The 22,330-nt window shown below is 38.7% G+C and overlaps 1 protein-coding gene across 13 annotated transcripts in view; it reads left to right on the top strand.

Moving 5' to 3' along the window:
- RBM39 (RNA binding motif protein 39) overlaps window positions 1-21,802 on the top strand; it is a 31,875-nt gene extending 10,073 nt beyond the window's left edge. For 9 of the 13 annotated variants that reach the window (XM_040608374.1, XM_040608375.1, XM_040608376.1 and 6 more), the window contains 13 exons: window positions 4,501-4,566; window positions 4,665-4,718; window positions 6,127-6,244; window positions 6,847-6,999; window positions 7,538-7,675; window positions 9,279-9,344; window positions 10,270-10,474; window positions 10,670-10,747; window positions 16,370-16,402; window positions 17,545-17,620; window positions 17,787-17,892; window positions 20,635-20,713; window positions 20,802-21,802. In XM_040608374.1, coding sequence (XP_040464308.1) covers window positions 4,501-4,566; window positions 4,665-4,718; window positions 6,127-6,244; window positions 6,847-6,999; window positions 7,538-7,675; window positions 9,279-9,344; window positions 10,270-10,474; window positions 10,670-10,747; window positions 16,370-16,402; window positions 17,545-17,620; window positions 17,787-17,892; window positions 20,635-20,713; window positions 20,802-20,902 — 1,273 coding nt within the window. In that variant the 3' untranslated portion in view covers window positions 20,903-21,802. Of the gene's footprint in view, window positions 1-4,500; window positions 4,567-4,664; window positions 4,719-6,126; window positions 6,245-6,846; window positions 7,000-7,537; window positions 7,676-9,278; window positions 9,345-10,269; window positions 10,475-10,669; window positions 10,748-12,335; window positions 12,517-16,369; window positions 16,403-17,544; window positions 17,626-17,786; window positions 17,893-20,634; window positions 20,714-20,801 lie in introns of those variants that run through there. The other 4 variants (XM_040608372.1, XM_040608373.1, XR_005829885.1 and 1 more) reach the window with 4 other exon arrangements.
- The last annotated feature ends 528 nt before the right edge of the window (window positions 21,803-22,330 follow it).

Genomic DNA, 22,330 nt, shown 5'->3' on the forward strand with positions numbered 1-22,330 from the left:
GCTCCCCATCACCTTTTTTTTGCCTTCAAAGTAGAAAAACAATGAGAACTGGGCTGTATGCTTGGCTTTCATTGTTTACCTGAGGCTGCTGTTTGTGTCTGCTTTTGTCTGGGTCTCATCTCAACTTCTGTCAGTTCTCAGAATGCAAGATCGTGTCAGAGGCAGGCGTATGAAAAGGATCTATTTTTTAAATCGTGGCATGTAACGTGATATGTGATGGAGAAATCTCTTGAGATATTTGAGAAGACAGTGTTTACCTTTAATACATTGCAGACTTCTATGGGTTTCTGCAAATTAATGTTTTTCTAAGTGGCTGGGTCTCATTGCATTCCTTTTAGTACTCATGGAATGTAAACAAAAGTTGCCTGAGATCTCAGGGTCTCATTTTGCACTAAGTGATCTGGATGTTGGCATTTTCATAATGCAACATAATGCAACTCTGGGCTCTGCTAAGATGCAGTGGCATCCTGTGTTTCCATCAATAGTGTGTGCTTGGGGATCATAGAGCGAATCAGCCCTGCTCTTAACTCTGTCTCAAGTATCAGGCCTGTCAGGGCCTCTGTGAAGCTGCTCTGAGCTTCAGCTGTGCACAGTTGATGTTTTCTACAGCTCTTTGTTACCTGTAAGATTACAGTAGCTAGTTGAGTTGTGCTGGTGCCACTGATGCCAGACTGCCTCATAAACAGAGGATCTTGATCAAGATATGTGGAACCTGCCAGTCTTCTCAACTCCAATGTGGAGTTTTGTGGAGAGGATGTCCTTTATCTCATCACTTGGTTGGGAGTTGCTGCATTCTCCTAGCTTTATTGGAATGTTTTCTTTTTGTTTGTTTGTTTTTCTGTTGTCATTGGGTGAGAATTTTCTTCACCTGGAGAAATTTGGGAGTTTCAGTGTTTTGGGTCTTTGAAATAATTTCCTCAAGTAGAGGTTGAAATCTGGACATCACTGCAATAACCCATGCCCATTTTAATGCATTAAGGTATGTTGTGCCAGGAGGGTAAATGATTATGAGGGGTCTTTTTCGTTGTTCTGATACTCTTCCATAGCTGTTGAGGCAATTTCTTTGGTATTGAGAGACAGTGAACAAAAAGGTGAAATAATCTAGTATCCCCTGAGGATACAAGGTTGTACTTACTGGTTTGGCAACCTTGTGTTCTCTGCTTCAGTTGCTGAATTGTTGCTATCATTTAACCAATTAGAATTTTAGTTTTTAAAATAGCTTAGTGGAAGACTGGTATAGGATGACTGTATGCATCCCAGAGGCATTGGTACTGACTGTTGTGTAGCCAACAGTTGGTTGTTGCTAACTTGTAGGTCACGGATGATGCTGTTGAAGTGATACACATGCTAAAGTATTCAAAAATTCCAGTTTTGGCTCAAAAGGTGTGAAGGAGAAGGACCGCAGAAGATATGAGGGAAAAGAACTCTTAATTTCGTGTTCAGGACTCTTCAATGCAGAGACTTGCCTTTAAAAGCTGTTTAACGGGTACTGACTTTCTGGGAGACACAAGTTCTGGAGATTAAGCCTCCTGTATCACCAAACAGTCTCCATAGCAGCACCATCAACTCAGTGTTTCAGAAGTGACTATGAGGATGCTCTCACTGACTGGAGAATTTGTATCTGGAATCTCATCTTGGGGCTCTTCACACAGTTCTGAGTCAGTATTACTGCAAGCAGTGTTGTAGTTGACTACAACATCTAGTTCAAAACGCTTGATGGCTGTATTTTATTTTTTTTTCACTCCTCTTTCATCCTTGTTATCTTTTTTGCTTTATAAAGGCCCTTTTCCAAGCCAGTACCTCTAAACCGAGTAATTTTTGCTGTTGGGGGTGATGTGGAAGCATCTGCAGTAGTGGGAAGAGAGGGTGTAGTATAGGTGATTATGAAGGAAAAGGAGACGAGTGCTTACAGAGTACCTGAGGACTTTGAATTTATCTTATGCTTAAACATGACAGTGATTAAATGTTATAATGTTTTAAAATGGAGTGATTGGCTTGCATTGCTTTGCGTTCACAGGGTTTTTAAATGTTACTCTTCTCACATATATTGTCCCTTATGTCTTCTACAGTTATTATTAGGACCCTTAGGAGGAAGAACTGGACCATGTATTCTTGCTTAGACACCTATCTGACATCCCAGCTACTGCTGATGTACAGTAGAAGTCACTGTCCTGTTGCTATTCTAGAATCCAGAATTTGGGCAAAGCTGCTAGGAAAATGGGGTCATGACATGAGGACTGAAAGTTTGTTGTGATTCTCTTGGACTCTTGTTAGCCAAAGCTTGCCTTGTCTCTTTTGTTGAAAGTCTTGGATATGACTGAGCAGGTGAAAGCTGATATTTTACTGTCTGTCTTCTGACCTGACTATTGTTCTTGGGGCCACATGGCATCACATAGGGTTAGGAAAATGTGTACCTAGCTGTGCTTTGGCCGCACACAGGACTTAGTGCACTTTGGCTTATAAAGAAGATAACCCGTAGACATAAAGATAAATCAATTGTGACTTGGTGCAAGCAATTCTCTATAGAAAAACCGTCCTGCAGGACACTGTTAAAAAAGGATCTTCAGAAGGTAGCTTGGGTGCTCGGTCTGTTCCAGTGGTCTGTTACAACTTCAGTCTGCTGGGTTTTTTTAATATTTCTCCCATGAAGTCATGTAAATAAGATACTACTTGTTTGTCAAGAGTGAAACCTGAAAGATACTTTTGGAGTTGTGTTAGTTTTTTGTTGTTTCCCTGAAGCTGTACATTTGAAGACTGGTACTGTGTATCCTCTCAGTTTTTTTTTCATTAGGTTTAGACAAGTAGAATGTTTCTTCCATGGTTTCCTTAAAAGCTCATGGTCTTACTGACCATAATTTGGTTGGTCTGCATGTTAATATTCTGGAGTCACTGTAATTGGTTTGCCTTGCTGCATTTGAGTTGAGACGAACAGAATGTTCTATATCAGGATGTGTGAAGATGCAAGGTAATCCTATCTCTGATAAGAAGCCAGCTTCTGGAATTAGTATCAGCATTTCCAGATGCAGCTTTTGGCAGTATGTGTCACAGACATTGGAGAATGTGAATGGATCCTCTCAGCAGTCATTTGTTTGAACTTGAGTAGGAAATGGAATAATTTATCCTAGGGGAAAAAAACCACCTGTTTTTGATCAATAGTGATCTCATCTCAACACGTGCGTGGGTTTTGTCTTATTTTATCTTAATAAGTAGTTTCTAAATTGTTTTTTATTATTATTGTTTCCCCAGTGTTACACAGGGCCTTATTTCCCTTGCTTTAACCTGACCAGCATGGCTTTGGATCTTGGCCCACTACTTCCCCATAACATGTTTAAAAATGGGCATCCTCCTCCTTGTTGTGGATGCTGAGTTAAACTATAAGCATTGCTGCTCCTCTGAGTAGCCAGAAGACATTTTCTCAGACAAATTTGTTGGCTAAGTGAATTTAGTGAAGGGCCACTTAATGTCTTTAGACTGCTGTGTCTTTCAGGGTGTTTTCACATCAATTTATAGCTACAGCAGAAAGAATCAGTTCTGTGCAGGTGGAAAGGCAAACCCCCTAGCATTCAGTCTGCAGCACTGCCTCTGCTGTTTGGTGGAAGCACAGGAAGAATTTAACAGGTGGTGTTCTTTGCCTTGTATCTGCAAGGATCAAGTTCAGGGAGATAGGATGAATCTTGCTGTTCACATCACAGTCTGTTAGCCTGTGCCACAGTAACTGGCAAGAGAACTGTCTTACATGGAAGCAGTGGGCAGGTTGCCATTTGTTCTAACAGCCTCTGAAGTCTGGAGAACTAAAATTAGATTCAGCCAACAGATTGGGTTCCTTCTGTGGTGACCTGCCTGTATAAAGTTTACTGCTGGCTTAAATGATTATGTGTTTTGATGTCTGTTAAGAACTTCAAAGGAAGCTGCCTTTATGTATACGTAGCACTTAAGTGGCTAGAGCTGAGACATTAGCGAATGTGTCCTCTGCGGATGTCTGCTGGAGGCTACTTTGGTTTCCACTTATGCCTTACGCTTCATGAAACTTTCAGTTTTAAAATGCTACATTGGAGCAAATAGTCCTGTCAGTATCACTTTGCTTAAAACTCCAAGACTGAGTTCCAGGCCATTAAGGTACTACTTTGGTGGTCATCAGTAGGTAGAATACGCATGTGGACAAAAAAATATGTAAAGAAGATTACAGCAGTAACTGTAGCCCAGAATATTCTGCACATACAGCTCGATGTGTCTGGCTGGCTCATGATTCAGTTCTTACTTGGAGTCCTGCATATTCTGGAATTTTGTGATACAGATGAAACTGAGCAGGGAGCATATTCTGTGCCTTACGGTTTGGAGTACTGCATGTAGCTTATGCATGCTGTGGGTGCTGCTAATGGAAAATGTTTGCAAAGTCAGGTGCAAGGGTGGGTGAGCACTTGCAGTGGAATTTGAATACAAACAGGAAATACTGATTTCAGGTATGCTGGTGAGTAATGTCTGTCTTTGCTTCTGCCGTAGTTCTGGTCCAAAATTCAACAGTGCCATCAGAGGGAAGATTGGTCTGCCTCACAGCATCAAATTAAGGTTTCTGAGTTTTCTCTGCTTTTTATTGCTTTGTTAATAGGTTTTGTTTAAAATCGGACTGATAAAGTTTTTCTTATCTTCTTGATATCTCTTTATAGCAGACGACGCTCCAGAAGCAAAAGTCCTTTCAGAAAAGACAAAAGCCCTGTTAGGTAGGAATTTTATGTACATTTGAGGGTTGGGTTTGTGGGTTTTTTGTTTGTGGTTTTGTTTTTTTTTCCCAATTGAAGTTGGAAAAGTAATGCTGAAATAATGCATGCCTACTTGCTTTGTGGCTTATGCTCACAAGTAATTCAGGGATTCATTCAGAAAGCCCATGAGAGGAGAGTATTCAAGATACATTGCTTTCTCCCCCCCTCCCCGCCAATAACTGTGTGGAATTGTAAATAACGTCAGTTTGCAAAACACATGTTTTTTTGTGTTTCTGTATTCTCAGTCTTTTCCCTGTTACTTGACATTTAAATTAGCTAGCTTTTCTGCACAATCTTACTTAAGAATCTTAAGTATGGAATGGAAGAGTATAGTACAAATGCTTCTTTTTCCTATTGAGTATGTATTAATGTTATTTATAGAGAAGCCAGGTACTTTTAAAATCCACGAGGTGCTTATCCATTCTTAGGCTTCTTATTTAAGGGAATTGGATTTAGATAGCTGCTAATGAGATTATTCTCTTAAATTAATGCAGTTAAATTTAACCAATCTTGCTTTGTTCTTTTAATTATTAGCAAACTCTTACTGAGATAATTTAGTTTAAATTTTTCTTCTGTATTCTCAGTGATTCCCCCCCCCCCCCCCCCCCTTATAAAAATATAAATACTTATTACGTGACTGGAAATCTAGTTGAGGATCTGGCATGCTAATTCCGTCCTGTACTTAATTTATATTTTGAAGCTTTAACACCTCAAAAGCAGTGCATCTAATTCCAGCTAGCCTCAGTATTGAAATAAAATTAATCTAGTGTTTCTGGTGTCGAGGATGAGCATAATTACTCACAATTCATACTTATTTGTGGGTTAACAAGCTGAGACTATAAAATGAGGACTGGGAGCTCTGTTTGTAGAGATGTATTGTTTGTGGTGGCTGTAGTGACTGAGGTGACTGCATAGATGTAAGATTTTAGTTTGCAAAGCCACAAAAAGTTCATGCTACTTGTCTGAGAGTTCAGAAAGATAGTGTGTTGTAATTAATCCTGTTTTCCTTTGTTTTCCTGTCCTTTCATCTCATGTTTTTGACTGCAAGTTCTATAGTGGTACTGTTAGCTGTTCTGGAGAGTAGCAAAATGGCACCTCAGTTTTGTGGTCTCTGTACAGATTTCCAGTCATGTTTAATGCTTACAGTTGAAACAAGATGTTTAGTAATGTTGAGGGATTAAATGTATTAATATTGGGGGTATTTCCTTCAGATCTTGACCCTGCCTTTTTTTAATATGGCAGGCATTTCCCCCCCCCCCCCCCCCCCCCCCATCAGGTTTTGAAGTACTGATTATTTCAAGTTTAATGCATGGCCCAGAGATGACTTCTTAAATCAGATTATTTTTTAACTGAACTTTCCTCTTTCCAGAGAACCTATTGATAATCTTACCCCAGAAGAGAGGGATGCTCGAACAGTATTCTGCATGCAGCTGGCTGCAAGAATTCGGCCTAGAGACCTGGAAGAATTTTTCTCTACAGTAGGGAAGGTAAATAATAGGGAGGTTGAAATGATTCTGAATACTTCTTCATGCTGTCTTGGTACAGAAAGAATATTCTGCAGAATTGTAAGCAAGTGGCTTTCTATCTAGGTGAAAAGGGCGAAACTACCAACTAATTCATAAAGACTGAACATTAAAATGTAATTTATCAGGAGTTCATTGTTCAGCATATGATGTGCTGCAAAACATGGCAATTGAATTCTGATTCCAGCAACTTCATTTTTTAGAAGTTTCAGTCTTTTGCAGATAGATCTGCCAGTTACAGTGTAATTTAAAAATGTGTTTAACCTCCAGTTTGAACTTGTTTTGTTCCATCAGCTGTAAACTTCTGGCTTAAAGCACTACAGTGCTGCAAGTATTCTATTGCTGCTGTTCCAGTAGCATCCTAGATTTGACTTTGAACAGCAGCTTTTAATGCTAGCTTGCCTCTGGGATATGTTCGTTATAGCTTTATGCAGTTCTATTTTTGCAGCATAATTACAAAGCCATTGGCTTGGCAAATAATTTTCTGGTTATTAATACCTTTCTGAGAAATGGACTGCATTGTTTTTTCCTTTTTCTCTAAAAGTGTTTCTGTACTTGCCTTTCAGGTTCGTGATGTGCGAATGATTTCAGATAGAAATTCCAGGCGTTCAAAGGGAATTGCTTATGTAGAATTTGTTGATGTTAGTTCAGTGCCTCTGGCAATAGGACTAACTGGTCAGAGAGTCTTGGGTGTACCAATCATAGTACAAGCATCACAGGTAAGGAATTGTAAACCTCATTTTTATTCATGTTGAGTTGGTTCCTCTTCTATCTTGCCAGAAAACTTACTGTTTGAAAATTTGGTTATCATTGAATGTTTGGAAAACCTTAACTAGAATGATTATTGAAGATCATTATAAATGGACCTTTGCCTCCCATAGTTGACAGGCAATGAAAGCATTTCAAAGTGATAGAAATGAATTTTGAAAACACAGATGTTAAGAAGGTAGTAATAAGGAAACTAATAGTGTTACAGGATTGTAGTATCTATTATGTACGCTTTCCAGCATATGTACAAATTAAAGTGTTAACTAGATAGAAGCCAGAATTCTGCATAAGGTTCTGCAATTTGGAAGCTGTGCCCTCTGTACTTGGTTGTGGTCTTGGATTTTGTAGGTTTTAAGTGAGTCTGATGGATATTGTGCAGATTAGAAAACAGCTTGTATCTTGGTGAATCTGGTAAATGTATACTGCTTATGTTAGGATTTTTAATTAGATTTTTATAGAAGGTGAGTTTTTCTTTTTTTTTTTCCTTAGGCAGAGAAAAACAGAGCAGCAGCAATGGCAAATAACCTGCAGAAGGGCAGTGCTGGTCCTATGAGGCTGTATGTGGGATCGTTACACTTCAACATAACTGAAGATATGCTTCGAGGAATTTTTGAGCCATTTGGCAGGGTAAATTTTAATTTGGCATGTTGCATTACGGTAGTTTATTTGGAAAACCTAGATTAATTGCAGAGCACTCAACCTCTGGAAACAATTTGGCTTCACACCTGCAAAAACACTTCTTTATTTTTCTTGCTCTTCAGTGCTTTTTACATCCACAAGGCTTTAGATCCATAGTTAGTACTGGAGAACAAATGAGAACCCTGATTTGTGGTGTTGTCCAGTGATTTTGAATGGTAGGCTTTACAAAGGAAAACTGAGAATTCAGTGAGTACCTAAAATTATTAAAACAAAACAAACAAAAGGAATGAATCCCTGTGTCATATCCTGCTTCTGTAGCATGTAAGTATCTGCCCCCTGCTATGTGATTGTGAGTAGGGGCTGCATATCATAGGTTAAAGCACAAAGAACAGAATCGGGTCTGAGTTCTGTTCACTGTGCATGTCATGGTTTCATCTGTTTCTGAGGAATTTTGCTGAAGATTCAGCTCATGTTACTACAGTGATCTAGGGTATATCCCATACAGCTCTGACAGAAGGCTCCTTCCACTCCTGATCATTCGGCCCCAGTTTGCTGCATAGTATTGTTTTTGCAAAGAGAGTTATGAAAGTGAGCAGATCAAATCTGAAGTTCCCAGGGGAGTTATAATAAATACTAGCCCCACTGTGCTAACTAAGGTATCATGGGTATATCATTACTACCTAGATTACCTAGGGGAAAAAGTAATATATTTAATATGCTGCTTGGTTTTAAAACTTATTTTTTCTATTTAAGTGCATTGATTTTGCCCCCCATTTGGATATTAACCCTGCTTCATACATACTGTAACAGTACTTGTCAGGGGCTTTATTCGGATTCAGTATGTGTATACCTTTAGTTCTGTTGTGCAAAAGCCTGCAAAATTGCAGTAATTTATTAAATTTTAATCTCCATGGGTGTTCTTGTTTTGTTTTCTCTCAAGGTCTGGCAGCGGGATTAATGTAGTTTAGGAGGCTTACATGTAGAGCTGTGAAAGTGTTTCCTTTTCTTGATTCGATGTACTCCGGTCTTGAAGAACTAAATTTCTCTTACTTCTGTGTTGCTGTCTCTTCCAAACACTGTTTGATGGCTTATGGTTGAGTTACTAATATGTTTTAAATTCGGTAACTCTAAACTTCAAGGAGTTCCCATATGCCAATAATTATTTCAAATATGCATTTTTATTTTTTTTTAAAGCCCCTGGTCAAAGTCATGCAACTTTTCTTACTGGGTAAAAAGGAGTTTCGCAGCATACAAGAGGCCATGACTATAGTGTTTCACTTAGGATTTGATGATGTCTGCATGCTCATTGTCTGCTGGAATGTTGCATCAGGACCAAGCCTCTGCCTGTAGCTGGACTCAAAAGGATAAATTGTACATCATGCTTCTGTTTTGGTATCAAATAAGTATCTGGTTGCCTATACACTAATTTTGACTTGAGGAAGGAATGAGGAATGGATTATTTTTTGTAAAAAAAAAAAAAAAAAAAAAAAAAAAAGTGATTTCACATTCGTATGTGTACATTTGGCCAGGCTGTATCTTGTGCTTTGCTCCAAAATGTCTTGATAATAAATAGCTTTATTCTTATTTTTAGATCGAAAGCATTCAGCTGATGATGGATAGTGAAACTGGACGCTCAAAAGGATATGGATTTATTACGGTATGACTAGAATTGCCAGACAAATTAGACAATTTGAGTGTAATCTTCCCAAGTAGTGCTTAATCTTAAGTCTCAGCTTAGAAACATCATGTTGCAGGGCATGCAACACTGGCCTTTTTCTTTGTTTCTGCCAGTCCCTCTGTGCATGTTGTGGTTGCACAATGCACACGTTCAGAATGGAATAGTGTACTTTGAAATCACTGCCTGGTAAAGCAATGCTGTCTTCTGCAGGCAAAGATACTAGTAAAGACTGGCATTTTCACAGTGCTGTGAAAATTATTGAATTTGAGCTTTTTAGAGGAAGTAAAATTTTAGAGGCTAAAATCAGTTGAAAACATCTTTCCTCTTTACCCTCAGGTACGTAATTTTGTGAACTTGGGTTTCTTGACTGTTTGTCATGGGGGGGGGGGGGCGGGGGGGGGGGAAGTCTTGTTTGGATCATCTGGCACTTGGAGACAAATAAAACCAAACTAAATGTATGCTAATATTTGATGGTTTTAACAGTGACAAAATATTTGTATGTTTAATTTGGTGTTAAGCAGCATAAAGCACAACATCTGTTAGGAATAGCCAGTAAGTGTATGGCAGTGACAAGGTTACAAAGGAGGTGACTGTCATTCTTGGAAAGTGTTGAAAGAGAACTGTAGTTATGACTTCTGTTGATTGCAAGATCTAGATAATTCTAACTCCAATGATAATACATATTTAAATATATTCTTATCTAAATATGAGAAAATAAATGTACAAACTTGTGTGTGTTTGGTTTAAATGGAAAATATGGAGCACACTTAAGTTGGCCTGTAGCTATTGTTACCTTAAATTTAGTGTTTCTCATGTTAATATCCAGAGTTATGTAAACATGCAGTAGAATTGTTGCTGAATCCTGTAGGCAGTATTACTGAATTTATGTTTTTCTAATCTACAGTTCTCGGACTCTGAGTGTGCCAAGAAGGCCTTGGAGCAGCTCAATGGATTTGAGCTGGCTGGTAGGCCAATGAAAGTTGGACATGTAACTGAGCGCACTGATGCTTCCAGTGCTAGTTCATTTTTGGACAGTGATGAGTTGGAACGGACTGGAATTGACTTGGGAACAACTGGTCGCCTTCAGTTGATGGCAAGACTTGCAGAAGGTATGTGTGATGATTAATAGAGGTGTGAAAATACAGAAGTTAACAGGATTTGAATTATTATACCCCACAGAATATTATGCTGAACGCATGGAAGGTGTATTTAAACTTTTGACAACAGTTTTTGATACCCATGTTACTGCATCCCTAACTGAGTGAAAAGTGCTTGCTACAAGGTACTTTCACGTTCTGTTTTAGGTACTGGTTTGCAGATTCCCCCAGCTGCACAGCAGGCTCTGCAGATGAGCGGATCTTTGGCTTTTGGAGCTGTGGCAGGTAAGAAATGATTAGCCGTTTTATTTTTCAGAAATACTTTATGCTTTATAATTTTGAGACGAGATACAGACATGTATTTTGTGATCTCTTAAAATGGGAACATAGGTATTGCAGCATGTTTTACAAACTGTAAAATGTTGCAAATCCACGAGCAAATGAAAAGTGACAGTGTATGACAGCTTTGATGGGCGTGATTCACTTAGCATTATTTTTGGCAAGTCTGTTTACTTAATTCATCCCAAACCTTCATCTCTATCTTTACTATTCCCTGTACTAATGGGGACTTTTATGTTCTACTGCAGTGTAAATGTTGACTCTTAAAACTGGTAGGCTCATAATTCGAAGGGGATTGACCCCTCTGAAAAAACAGCTGTGCCAGGAGCAAGAAGGTTCATGGGAGACATGGCAACTAAGACTATGGTAGTGTTAGTTTTATACAGCGTGTGTCCTGGTGAGGAAGGACACTGTGTTAGGGAATTTGTGTGTTGCTTGGAATTTGCTATAGTTTGACTGTTCTGCAACTGGGTATGTTGGAAGTGTCACTGAGACTTTATTTTGTTGTGAGAGGGAATGATGCTGAGCATATGATGGCTGCTGCTAGTTCATAGGTGGCCTGAACAACAAAACTCTTCAAGAGGGCTTCAGAACTGGAGCAATGAGTAGTGTCCTAGAGGAAATAAGTAATGTACAGTGGAATGTCTTGTTCTTAGTTTTTTATTAATATGAGAATAAAGGGCATGAAACTGTCATAGCAGTAGAAAAGACTTGAATATCACAAATAACTTGAGGCTGGAATGTGTGAAAAGTGTTAGGAAATCAACAAAGAATAGGTAGCATTGGTTTGTTTGTCTTCCAGCGGAGTTTGTAACAAGTGATTCAGTCTTAAGATAACACTTGGATCACGTTACTGAAGTTCAGGTGTAGTTTTGAGAAGAGCATACACATGAAACTTGCAGACACTTGCTAAAAGAATGCAATAGGGTTTTCTTATAGATAACAGTCTTGGAAGGAAAAGGAACTGGCTAGTGAAAGAAAAATCTGGGTTGAGGAAGAAAGGTTGAGGTTTTTCTATTTGAGAAGGAAAAGATGAAAAAGACAAAGATAGTTTTTCCTATCTAGTCCAGAAAGAGAAGGATGGATAAACAACACTGAAGTCAGATCACCTTTAATGTGCTTGATAAAGTGTTGTGACAGAAATAGTTGTAAAATAAAATGCCAATCCTTTTCCCCACCCCCATATTTGAAATGAACAAGCCAAAGAAATCCAGACTCCCCAAATCAAGAACATGGCCAAAACTGTCTGACACAGCTGAACTGTTGGGATAGCATGGAATCAGTATGAGACAACATGGCTGTGAAGGAATAAATGATAAGGCAGAATATGGGTTTTTGAAGAGTATGCATGTTTAGTACCTGTAGAAATTGGTAGGAACAGCACTGTTTATTCTACTTGTATTGTAAAAAGGAATAATGCAGATGTGCAACTTAAGTAACTTAGTAAAAAGCTTTATCTTTTTCCAACCATAGTCATGAGCTATCCCCAGAGTGAGATTTGGTTATGGATTAAAGATCTCTTTACTCTTGTTAGAGAAAATTACTACCAGGAATTATGTCATTATGGGAGACTTTAACTTCCCTGATACAGATTGGAGAAGAAATGCTAGTAATAATGGTGGGGCCCAGATATTCCTGGATGTGATATCCGACAAATTTCTTCATCAAACACTCACTGACTCATGAAGAGGGGATGCTATTTTAAACTCATTTTGGTAAGTAATGAAGATGTTATGGATGAGAATAGAAATGACCATTGACTTGAGAGATCATTAGTTGCTCAAGTTTAAATGGGAGGATAAACAAAACAGGTCTGTAACTAAGGCTTCTGATTTCAAAAGTGGTGGTTGAAGAAACAGGGCAATAAAGTCATCTGGTCTAACTAGAGTATTTGAACAGGCAGGATGTCGAATGTTTCTTCGGTTCCAAATTGCTAATGCCGTATTGGATCTGTCTTCCACAGAAAGAAGAAACAGTCCTGTTAGAAATGGGCTCCACACTGAACTGGGTGGTTAACTACCTTGAAAGAAATAAGGAATGAGCACAGAGCCTGTGAAGAATAGGAAAAAGGACTGACAATAAACCAAGATTTTTAGTTTGGGAAATAGATAAAATGAAAATTACCTGCTAACAGTCAGATTGAGTTAGACCTTGTAAAAGACGTGAAAGCATAGATAAAGATTTACCAACTCTTGAAGAGAACAAAAAGGAAGCAGGGCTGAGGTTGAAGGAAAGAAGTATTCCTGAGATGTTTCAAAAGAATCTCATTGTCTTGGGTTGTAGTAGGGGCACTGGTCATAAAGTTTGCAATTTGAGGAAGGTAAGCTAGACATAGGTTTTTTTGGGGTTTTTTGGGGGTTTTTTTGGTTTTTTTTTTTTTTTAAAAAAAGGAAATTACTCACAAGGTGGAAGCAAAGCTAAAAGTAATAGCTGAACGTACTCAGTTCAGAGTAGTAAGAAAACTCCCATCAAATTTGTGAGGAATAGGTATATAAAATAGAGTTCTGATATCTGGTATTGTCAATGAATATTTTAAGTCTGTGACACAGCTGGAACATTATTTTCTTCTCTCTTTTTAAGTGAAGGCAATCTAGAATTAATCTGGCCAGTTTTCAGTCCTGTTACTCTGACTTCACTTATTCAAAAGTCATACTAAAGATGGGCAAACTGCAGAATGTTATTAAAGTATAGCATTTAAAGACTAACAATCTTTGCTAAAATGGGCTTTCCTAGGCAGAGGAACAGTAGTAGAACTCATCTCTCTCAACTGCTGTTGAGTTGTGTCATTTGGAAGTTATTAAACTAGAGCATTGGGAAGTACAAGTTGTATAGGGGGGGTGGGAGTGGGAAAGCTGGCTCAAAGGAAGAGGAGTGGTTTTTTTTAAGGTGAAACCTGAGAAGGTTAGAAGCTGTTGTTGAAGCTGACATTCAGGTGTTGGGCTGATACTGGTTAATATTTGCATAAATAACAATAGTCAACAACAGTAGGAGTGAGGTGAGTAAATATGGAGATGCTGGAAGTGATGGTTTCTTGGTGTTGTGCATTGTTCATCTATTCAGGATTGAAATAAATTCCAGTATATAATTTGGGGAGCTTAGCAGTGAAAGATTGTCAAGGAGGAGGAAATTACCTGAATACTACTGTTTATCAGTGAGTAAATATGAGCTGTCAGGGTGATGCATGTTTGAAAGGGTAACTATGTTCTTAGAGGTAGAGTACTTGAGCATCTGAGATCACATATGCATTCGTGTACTGTTTTGGTCAGCCATGTTCAAGGTGGGTTCAATCAAACTAAAATCAGGAAGCTAAAGGGTTATTTTCACGGGACACCTGAGAACTTTGAATTTTCTCCATGGGAATAATATCCAGCAGGAAAAAGAACTTAAGCTAAACAGTTGTAGCTGCATACTTTCTGTTCTCTAGTAAATACTGTCTGAAAATCTGAGTCTTAAAATAACCACAAAGCAATAGTGCATTCTTCTAATGCTTTGTGGGACAAAACATTCCTTACTTTTGAGAAGGAACTATCTGTTTCTGAAAAAGATTTGAGATAGTGTGGTGCAGGAGAGGGATGAACAGGTGTTAATGTGCAGGACCTCCATTTGATCTGCTGTACTGTTGCAAGTAATTACTTAAACTGGAGAATACTTGGCAGGCTTTTGCTTATTTAAAGCTAGCTGTGTTTCAAAATAAACAACTTCATTTTGTTTTAAAACACAAAATGCTTTGATAAATGTTTCTGTATTCCTGATTTCTCTGTACTAAGCACATTCTTACATCATGCTAAAGTCACTGCTATTACGTTGATCTTTACTTGACAGATGTAATCTATTTTCTGAATACTATTTAAAACGACACATAGGGAAGAATTAAGAGTTGAAAGTGAAGAGTGACAATGAATTTCTAAATTCTGAGTGCGTTTAGCAGTGGGAGAGAGAACCATTATTCAGTTGTGAGCAACAAGAAAATGCAGTTAGTTGATGAAAGATTTGATGGACTGCGGGTTATGTTTCAGAGGTAGTAGATAATTAACCCATGAAACTTGTTGCTCCGAGATACTGGTAGCTGATCTTACTGTAACAATTTGAGATTTGGCCCTAGACAGAACTGGAACTGAGAATCCGTGCAGATCTGGTTGCAGGTGGCCTGGAGCATTTGGCTATAGAGCCCCAGGCTGACTGACATTTGGTGAGTTTGGCTGTACATGATGTGTATGTGCAATTGTGTCAAAATTGCAGAGGGAAAGTTTCTGCTCTCATCTAACTAGAGTGATTTATGAGATCAGGGTTTTTGCAGTTTTTTTAAATACACTTGTTCGCAAAAGAAGTTTGGATACTAATTTGCTAGGTAATTAGTTGCATGGATTTGGCCAAATCCATGCAGCTTCTGTGGAGAATACAAGCTGAGACAGTCTTGGTCATTATGGTATTTCTTACTCTGTAGTTGAGGATTTCTTTGTGTTCAGATCCAGAGGGAAAACATGCTAAACATAACGAATTCTTGCTACAGCTCAGCCTTCAGAACTTGTTCCTTCCATCTCTTACTTTTTCTGTATGGTTCTGAGTATGTATGTGTTTTTCTGTGCAAGTCACTAGGGAAGGCAACTTTGAGGAAGACTTGTCTTTGGGACTCTCACTGCCTAATACTTAGAGCAAAAAAGATGCCCTCCTGTTGGTCCCCCAGTGTTTTGGAGGAGGCTTTATTAGAAAGTTGATAACTGATACATTCAGGTATTTCCCAGTAAGCTTGGAAGCTTACTTGGGGTCCAGCACTTCACTGCTTGCTAAACAAGTGAATTAAGGTGATGGTTCTGACTCCTTGTGTTTGTGTAGATTGAATTGGAACATAAATGAAGAGGCTCATGCTTAAGATCTCTTGCATTCTGAATTTTTCTATGGTTTAAAGATGTTAAGTATTGGAGTCATATACTTGGAAGTAGGTAGAAAGTCAGTTGTATGTTATTAAACAAGTAATTAGCATTTTCTTGGCAAATTATATGTTTTTAACATTTGAATATGTTTTGAGTTTGAAAAATGCCAAACTAACTCATGTTGTTACAACGTTTATATGAAAAGATAACAGGTGAAATACTACCTTAATCTACTTAAAATTAAATTTGATAACTGCTTTCAAAATGTCATGTTTGGGTAACTGTGCATAAGTGCTTTCTGTTGGTAAAGATGCCAAATGTCTAATGCTTGTAAGGATTTCTGTAATTACTTTCTTGTGAAACAAAATAATATCTTACGAAGAGTTCAAGCACAGCAAAGGCAAGGTGGAAATGATAGTACTGAATTAAAGGACATGGTCATGTCTTTCCTTTTAAGGTATTGTTTCTTTTTAAAGTATGCTTACCTTTGGTCTTGGAATTTCTGTCAAGTACAGAATATTCTATCTGAGAAGTTGAAACGAGTGAAACTACTCACAGCTAGAGAGGAACAGTGAGAGTGGGTTGAGGTACTTGAACAACCTCTTAACCACAAAAATACAAGCTGAGCCACCTGGCTGACAGGTAATACAATAATGCTAGAAAGCACACTAATCAACTTCTGTATATTTTTCTTCAGATTTGCAAACGAGACTATCTCAGCAGAATGAAGGTAAACTAGCATTTGATATAACCTGTCACAAGTAGTTCTTGTTGCAGATGTCTATAAATTAAATGCTTCTGGTATAGTTTGCCAGCAGCCCGAGTAACTGTGTTGTACTTGTCTGTAGCAATCATACTACATATTGATTATTGACTGAAAATAACAACGTATGTGAAAACACTTTTGCCTTTCTGTAGCATTTCCTCAGTGTTGGTAATGTTCCCCAGCCATACGTTAGTCCTAGAAAATGTGTGGGTTTGTATTTTTGTGGGGTTTATGGGTTTAGTGTGGTTGAGTTTGGGTTTTTTTTACTGCCTTCAGGGCAGGGACTAGAGGAGTCATTTGAGAATCAGGAGGATGGTGTTATTGTCCCAGGATTAGTCATCATCTTACTCTGAGGGTCAAACCTTAATGCATGCACATGTACAGAGAAGGTGACTCATATTTCAACTAAACTAGGAGAAGCTTGCAGCCTATAGGACTGTGCTTATCTTTAATAAGATGTACTGTGATGAGCAACAATAAATGACAAATAATTTCACAGTTATTGGGGAAGAGTATCAATCTGTTCTACAGCTAAAATGTTTAAAATTTTAGTCGTCAAGTATTTCTTAAGTTACGCGTTTCCAGGGGACAAAAGTATAGATACACTTTTTGAAGGGTAATTCAACATGCTTAAAATACATTTTGAGAACTCTCTAAGATGTTATGTCACTCCTGTGGAGTCTAATGGGGTGGTGTCACTCCACCCTGAGCTGCTGCTTGACTTCCAAGAGGAGAAAAAAATTAAAGGTGCTGCTGGCATACAACTCGGGCAGAATTTTTAGATGCATGTGAAGATGCATATATCTGCATTTAAATGTTAATACTGAAAATCTATGCAGAAAAAGTGCCTGGGGTTATCTTAACACTTTTCAGCTTCAACTGTAGTGCATCTGTGCTGTTTTCTGCATTGATCAATTAAAATTTTCTCTATAATATGTAGTGTTTAGTTATGAGTTTTGCTTTCCTGGTTTTTGTTTTCTGTTTAAACTTTCGCTGTTACTGCTGAATGTTGTGATTTTAAAAAATAGGTAAAGATACTGATTTAAATTGGAGCCATGCATAGCAGGTTCTTAGATTTGGTACTGTTTTTTTTCCTATTACAACAGTTCTGGCTGCAGCTGCTTCCGTACAACCACTTGCAACACAGTGCTTCCAGCTTTCCAACATGTTTAATCCTCAAACGTAAGTGATTTACCGTTGTGTGCTTCTGTTTGGCATTTGTTGATGACTTTAACATCTGAGAAAGGAATCGGAATGTTGCAGAGCTTATTTTGATGACTTTCAGCATGGGTTTTGTTTAAGTGATAACAGTTCCATCTTTGTCCTCTTCTTTTTCCACCCCCTATAGTGAAGAAGAAGCTGGCTGGGATACAGAAATTAAAGATGATGTGATTGAGGAGTGTAACAAACATGGAGGAGTTATCCACATCTATGTAGACAAAAACTCAGCTCAGGTATGTTGAGAGTTTTGTTGCTTTGTAGTATATAGAGGGAGCATAATAAATAAATACTGCTGGGTTGTGGGGTTTTTTCTAAACTGAATCTAAATTTCTTGAAGTTGCTTTGCAGTTTTTGCAGAACATAGGTGGTTCCCCCCTGTTTTGAACCATTGTGTGTAGCTCGAATGCAGATATGAGAGCAGTTTTCTGGTGCTGCAGTCCTCTCTTAGAGTTTTACACAGCTGAAATTACTGTGGAAACGCAGGCTGAAGAGTAGCAACCACTTTCATTCTGTTATTTGGCTTCTCCCTTAAGCTGTGCATTTCCCAAAAGCCAGGGACTTCCAGTTTCTTCTGTTTCTGGAGAAGACAGGCTTTAGCACAAAGGACACCCTGCTCCAGCGTACCTGAGATGTGGTTAAATGCCTGCCTAATAATACCACACTTGCGAACAGTTGTGCTTACTAGTAGTGTAAGTGTCTGCAGTTATAACGGGGAGGAGAAGAAAAAGGGCTACTGATGCAGACTTAGTTACAGGTTAGCGCCTGTTTGAAGGACTCTTCAGCCTGCATCTTAAAAAGGCTAATACATTTTTCTTCTGTGTTCACTTTGTTTATGCAATCCCCAGACTGATTATCTCTTCCCTTGTACTTCAGCTCTTGGAATATAAACTGTGGAAGCTCTGTAAATACAGATTGGCTTAGAACCCTTTTTATATGGAATTTACTGCCCAAACTGAAGCACAGGTTTCAAATGCTCTTGTAGTCAGATTAATTTCCAGCCATCAGACCTTGGAAGTGTTCTGTTGTGTTCCATTTGATTGTGCAAGGCTGAAATCTACACTACTGTCCTTGTCAGTATTGCTTAGATGGGATTGTTCTGCTCTGTAATGCACTTGGCATTCACAAACCTTTGTTATCTTGTGCTGCTTCTACAGAAGACTCCTGTCACCTGAAATCCTTTAATGGGGATTACCGAGAGATTAGATGAGAGATGAGCTGCAGTCTAGTACATAAAACAACATACAGTCTTCCCTGGCATTTTTTAATCTGGGCTAATGGGAGGTAGAAACCTTTCCCGCAGTTATCTTAGTCTATTACTATCTTAGAGGAAACAAAGTGTCCCTCAGGAGATGGGGGAGTAGGGAGAGGAGAAGTAAACCCAGCAACAAAATAACCAAACATACAGACCCCAAAAAACCCACCACCCCCAAACCCCAGAGAATGCAACAGCCAGTAACATACCTCCCATAGGTTCTGAGCACATAGAGCTGCATATGTGGCTCATGTTAGCAAGTGGATTTAAAAGAAAAAAAAAACCAAACTACAGCTACTATGTCATGAGTTAGCTGTTTGTTACTGTGACAAAACAGATTTCATATAGAATAGCAATGACCCAGATACAAAATACCCACACATATTTAAAAACACTGTATTTGAAGTTTCCGCTGTGCTGTTTTCTAGGATTAGATTCTGGTAATATTATCTTTTAAGTGTTTAATCTCCCATCTTTTTAGGGTTATTTCCCAGACAGCCATACTTCCCAGGCTAAGGGCCATCAGTAATCAGCCATGAAGGTGTAATTTGTTGAGGGTAAAATTTTGCAGTCCCAGCTGAATACATGGTCTCATGTACCACACCAGTCTACACTGTGGTATGTTAAGGAAAACAGAGCTTTAATGTTGCTGTATCTCATTTCAAGGTTTAAGCAGCTTGGATGCCTATGTAGGGGGAGACAGAACAGAACGGCGTGTGTTGGTTGCTTAGTCCCTTAACCATGAGCCCCTAATCTCAGGTTTCTCCCTGTGAAGGAATGAGTTAGATTGCACTGAGAAGAGTTAGCACTTCTAACTGTACAGTTAGTACAGGCTGGTGAAGGCTGCTAAAGGGAAAGCTGGATTTGGTTTCTTAACATATTCTTTTCCTGTAAAATCCGTTTCAGCTGGAATCTGATCTGATTCAAAAATTACTGGTAGTAGTCTATGTTTAAGTAGGTAGCCAGGAAAATGCATTCACACTACTGTGAGCATCTGTACATCTTGCAGTTGTTGAATGTGAATATTGCAGTACTCTGGATTAGGCTGTTTTAGTGCTTAATTTGCAGACAGAAAACTTCAGATATCTGGTGAAGTTAAAAGATCAGTCTGTCATTCATGTTAGATACATCTTGGGCTTTACTGGAACAGAGGACTGAGATACATACTAAAGTTTTCATGTTGGAGAATTTTTACAGTACCAGTCTTCCTTGAAGTGCTGAATGTGCTTGCCCCAGGGAATGAGGAGTGCTTAACCCATTTATTTGAAAACCAGGCTGTGAACTCGCATATCTATTTAAGCATTTGTGGTTAAAGTTTGTGATTTACAGGACTTGATGGCTAGCCTGCAGTAGAGGTAGCCAAACTCCTTGCACTTCCCTGTTTCACATGAGATTTGCAGTCAGGAGCCATTGGAAGGGTTATTGCGACCAAATAAGCAATCAGTTATTTGTGAGCTTGATCTGAAATCAACGTTTGGTCTGTGTTGCAAAATCCTATTTAGAAAATTTTAATGCCAAGATGTATGGTAATGCCAGTCAGTAAAAAAACCTGTCCACTACTCCCGTTTTTTCATGCTTATTCTGCATTATCAGTTGATGCCAGTAGGAACATAGCGAGGCAGGTTTGCTTCCACTGCAGCCACGCCAAGGAAGTGTCTGGAGAACAGATATTGTGGGGTGTTTCTCAAGCTTCTAATAGACTCTTAACACTTCTGTATTACAGGGCAACGTGTATGTCAAATGTCCTTCAATTGCTGCTGCCATTGCAGCTGTAAATGCGTTGCATGGGAGGTGGTTTGCAGGTGAGTGGATTTCATGTAGAGAACTGCATTGATTGATTAATTGCAGGAATGACCAAATGCTGATTTAATTTCTTTATCTTCTGATCAGGTAAAATGATTACAGCAGCGTATGTACCTCTTCCAACATACCACAGCCTTTTCCCAGATTCTATGACTGCAACCCAACTACTGGTTCCTGTTCGACGATGAAGATGGATTTAGTCAGTTTTGTACATAGTTATTTTTTGGAGGAAGATTGAGTTATCTTTTATTTAGATAAAACTAAAGGAAAGGATTTAATGTCATTTTGTGTACACTTCCTGCTACCTTTAAAAATAAAATGAAGTAAGCAGAAATGCAGTGTGTTCATTCTCCCTAACTAGCATTTCCACTGTATACAAAGCTGTTGACTTCTTGTTCTGCCTTGTAATTCTTGTACATTGACTAAGGTGATCTGTAGGAACTGAGAAGTAGCTAATAGAAAACAAGTTGTCTGTAAAAGGCAGATGGGACATGATGACATTTTTAATGTTTCACAAGCCTTTCTTTTAATGCAGCAATTACATTTTACATTTCACTAAATGTAGGTGATCTGCTAAAGGTTAATATCAGAGACAGACTTTATGAAGGGACATACTTAGTGTTTTGTATAAATAGAAGATTCAAAAGGCTACTGAAAGCTGACTCTAGGCAGCCACTCAGCTTGCTCTGTGCTGAATAATTGGTAAGAATAGAAGGATTGAAGGGTTTTATTTCTTGATGGTAACTTTTGATTAATGTATCTGTAAAAGTTTCTTTGTAAATACTGTGTGAGGTGTGTCTAAGTTTCCAAACAAAACAATCTCTGCATTTCCAGTAAGTTTCTATGTATGTGGTGTGGCACAGTTGAAGGATTTCAGTAGAGTCTGAAAATTGGTAGGAAATACAGAAACATGTTTTGTTCTGGTTGCATATAATCTTTGCTCTTTTTAAGCTCTGTGAGCTCTGAAATATATTTTTGGGTTACTTCAGTGTGTTTGACAAGACAGCTTGATATTTCTATCAAACAAAGACTTTCATATTGCAACAATCTTTGTAAGAACCACTCAAATAAAATTCTCTTAAAAAGGCTTTCATGAATCTTGTATTTCTCTGCTCTCCTGATGTGACTAAGCAGTGTGTGCTGTAGATTGGAGGTGAGCGAAAGATGCTTGGGAAGGAGGGTGGGTGTTTGGAATACCACTCTTTCAGGAGATGCAGGAGCTGGTTCCTGCTGTTTGAAACCCTATGCATACTGCAGAAGTGGTGGTGAAGGGCCTGTGGGTTTTCTTGCTGCCTGGGCCGTTGAGAGCTCTTGCCCTTTCTTGGGCCTGCTGCAGATTCAAAACAGAGATCACTTCCCCCCTGCCTGCCTCTGCCCCCATCTCAAATGGTTGTGAATTACAGGGATGTACAAGTAAGGTATGATGTACAAGCGAGGTACGTTGGCTTTTAGTCTGGCTTCTGTAGGGAAGCCTGCCCAAGTGGATTGCCCTCTTAGTACCCTTTTCCCTACCTCTCTGTCATTTTAACCAGTGGCTAACAAAAGCTGTGTTTGACAAAGATGTAGACAGTGTATGTTCCACTCAGGTGGGTGAAAGGGGGCTACGCAGGGATGCT

Source organism: Falco naumanni, chromosome 10 (genome assembly GCF_017639655.2).
Source record: "Falco naumanni isolate bFalNau1 chromosome 10, bFalNau1.pat, whole genome shotgun sequence".
Lineage (NCBI taxonomy): Eukaryota > Metazoa > Chordata > Aves > Falconiformes > Falconidae > Falco > Falco naumanni.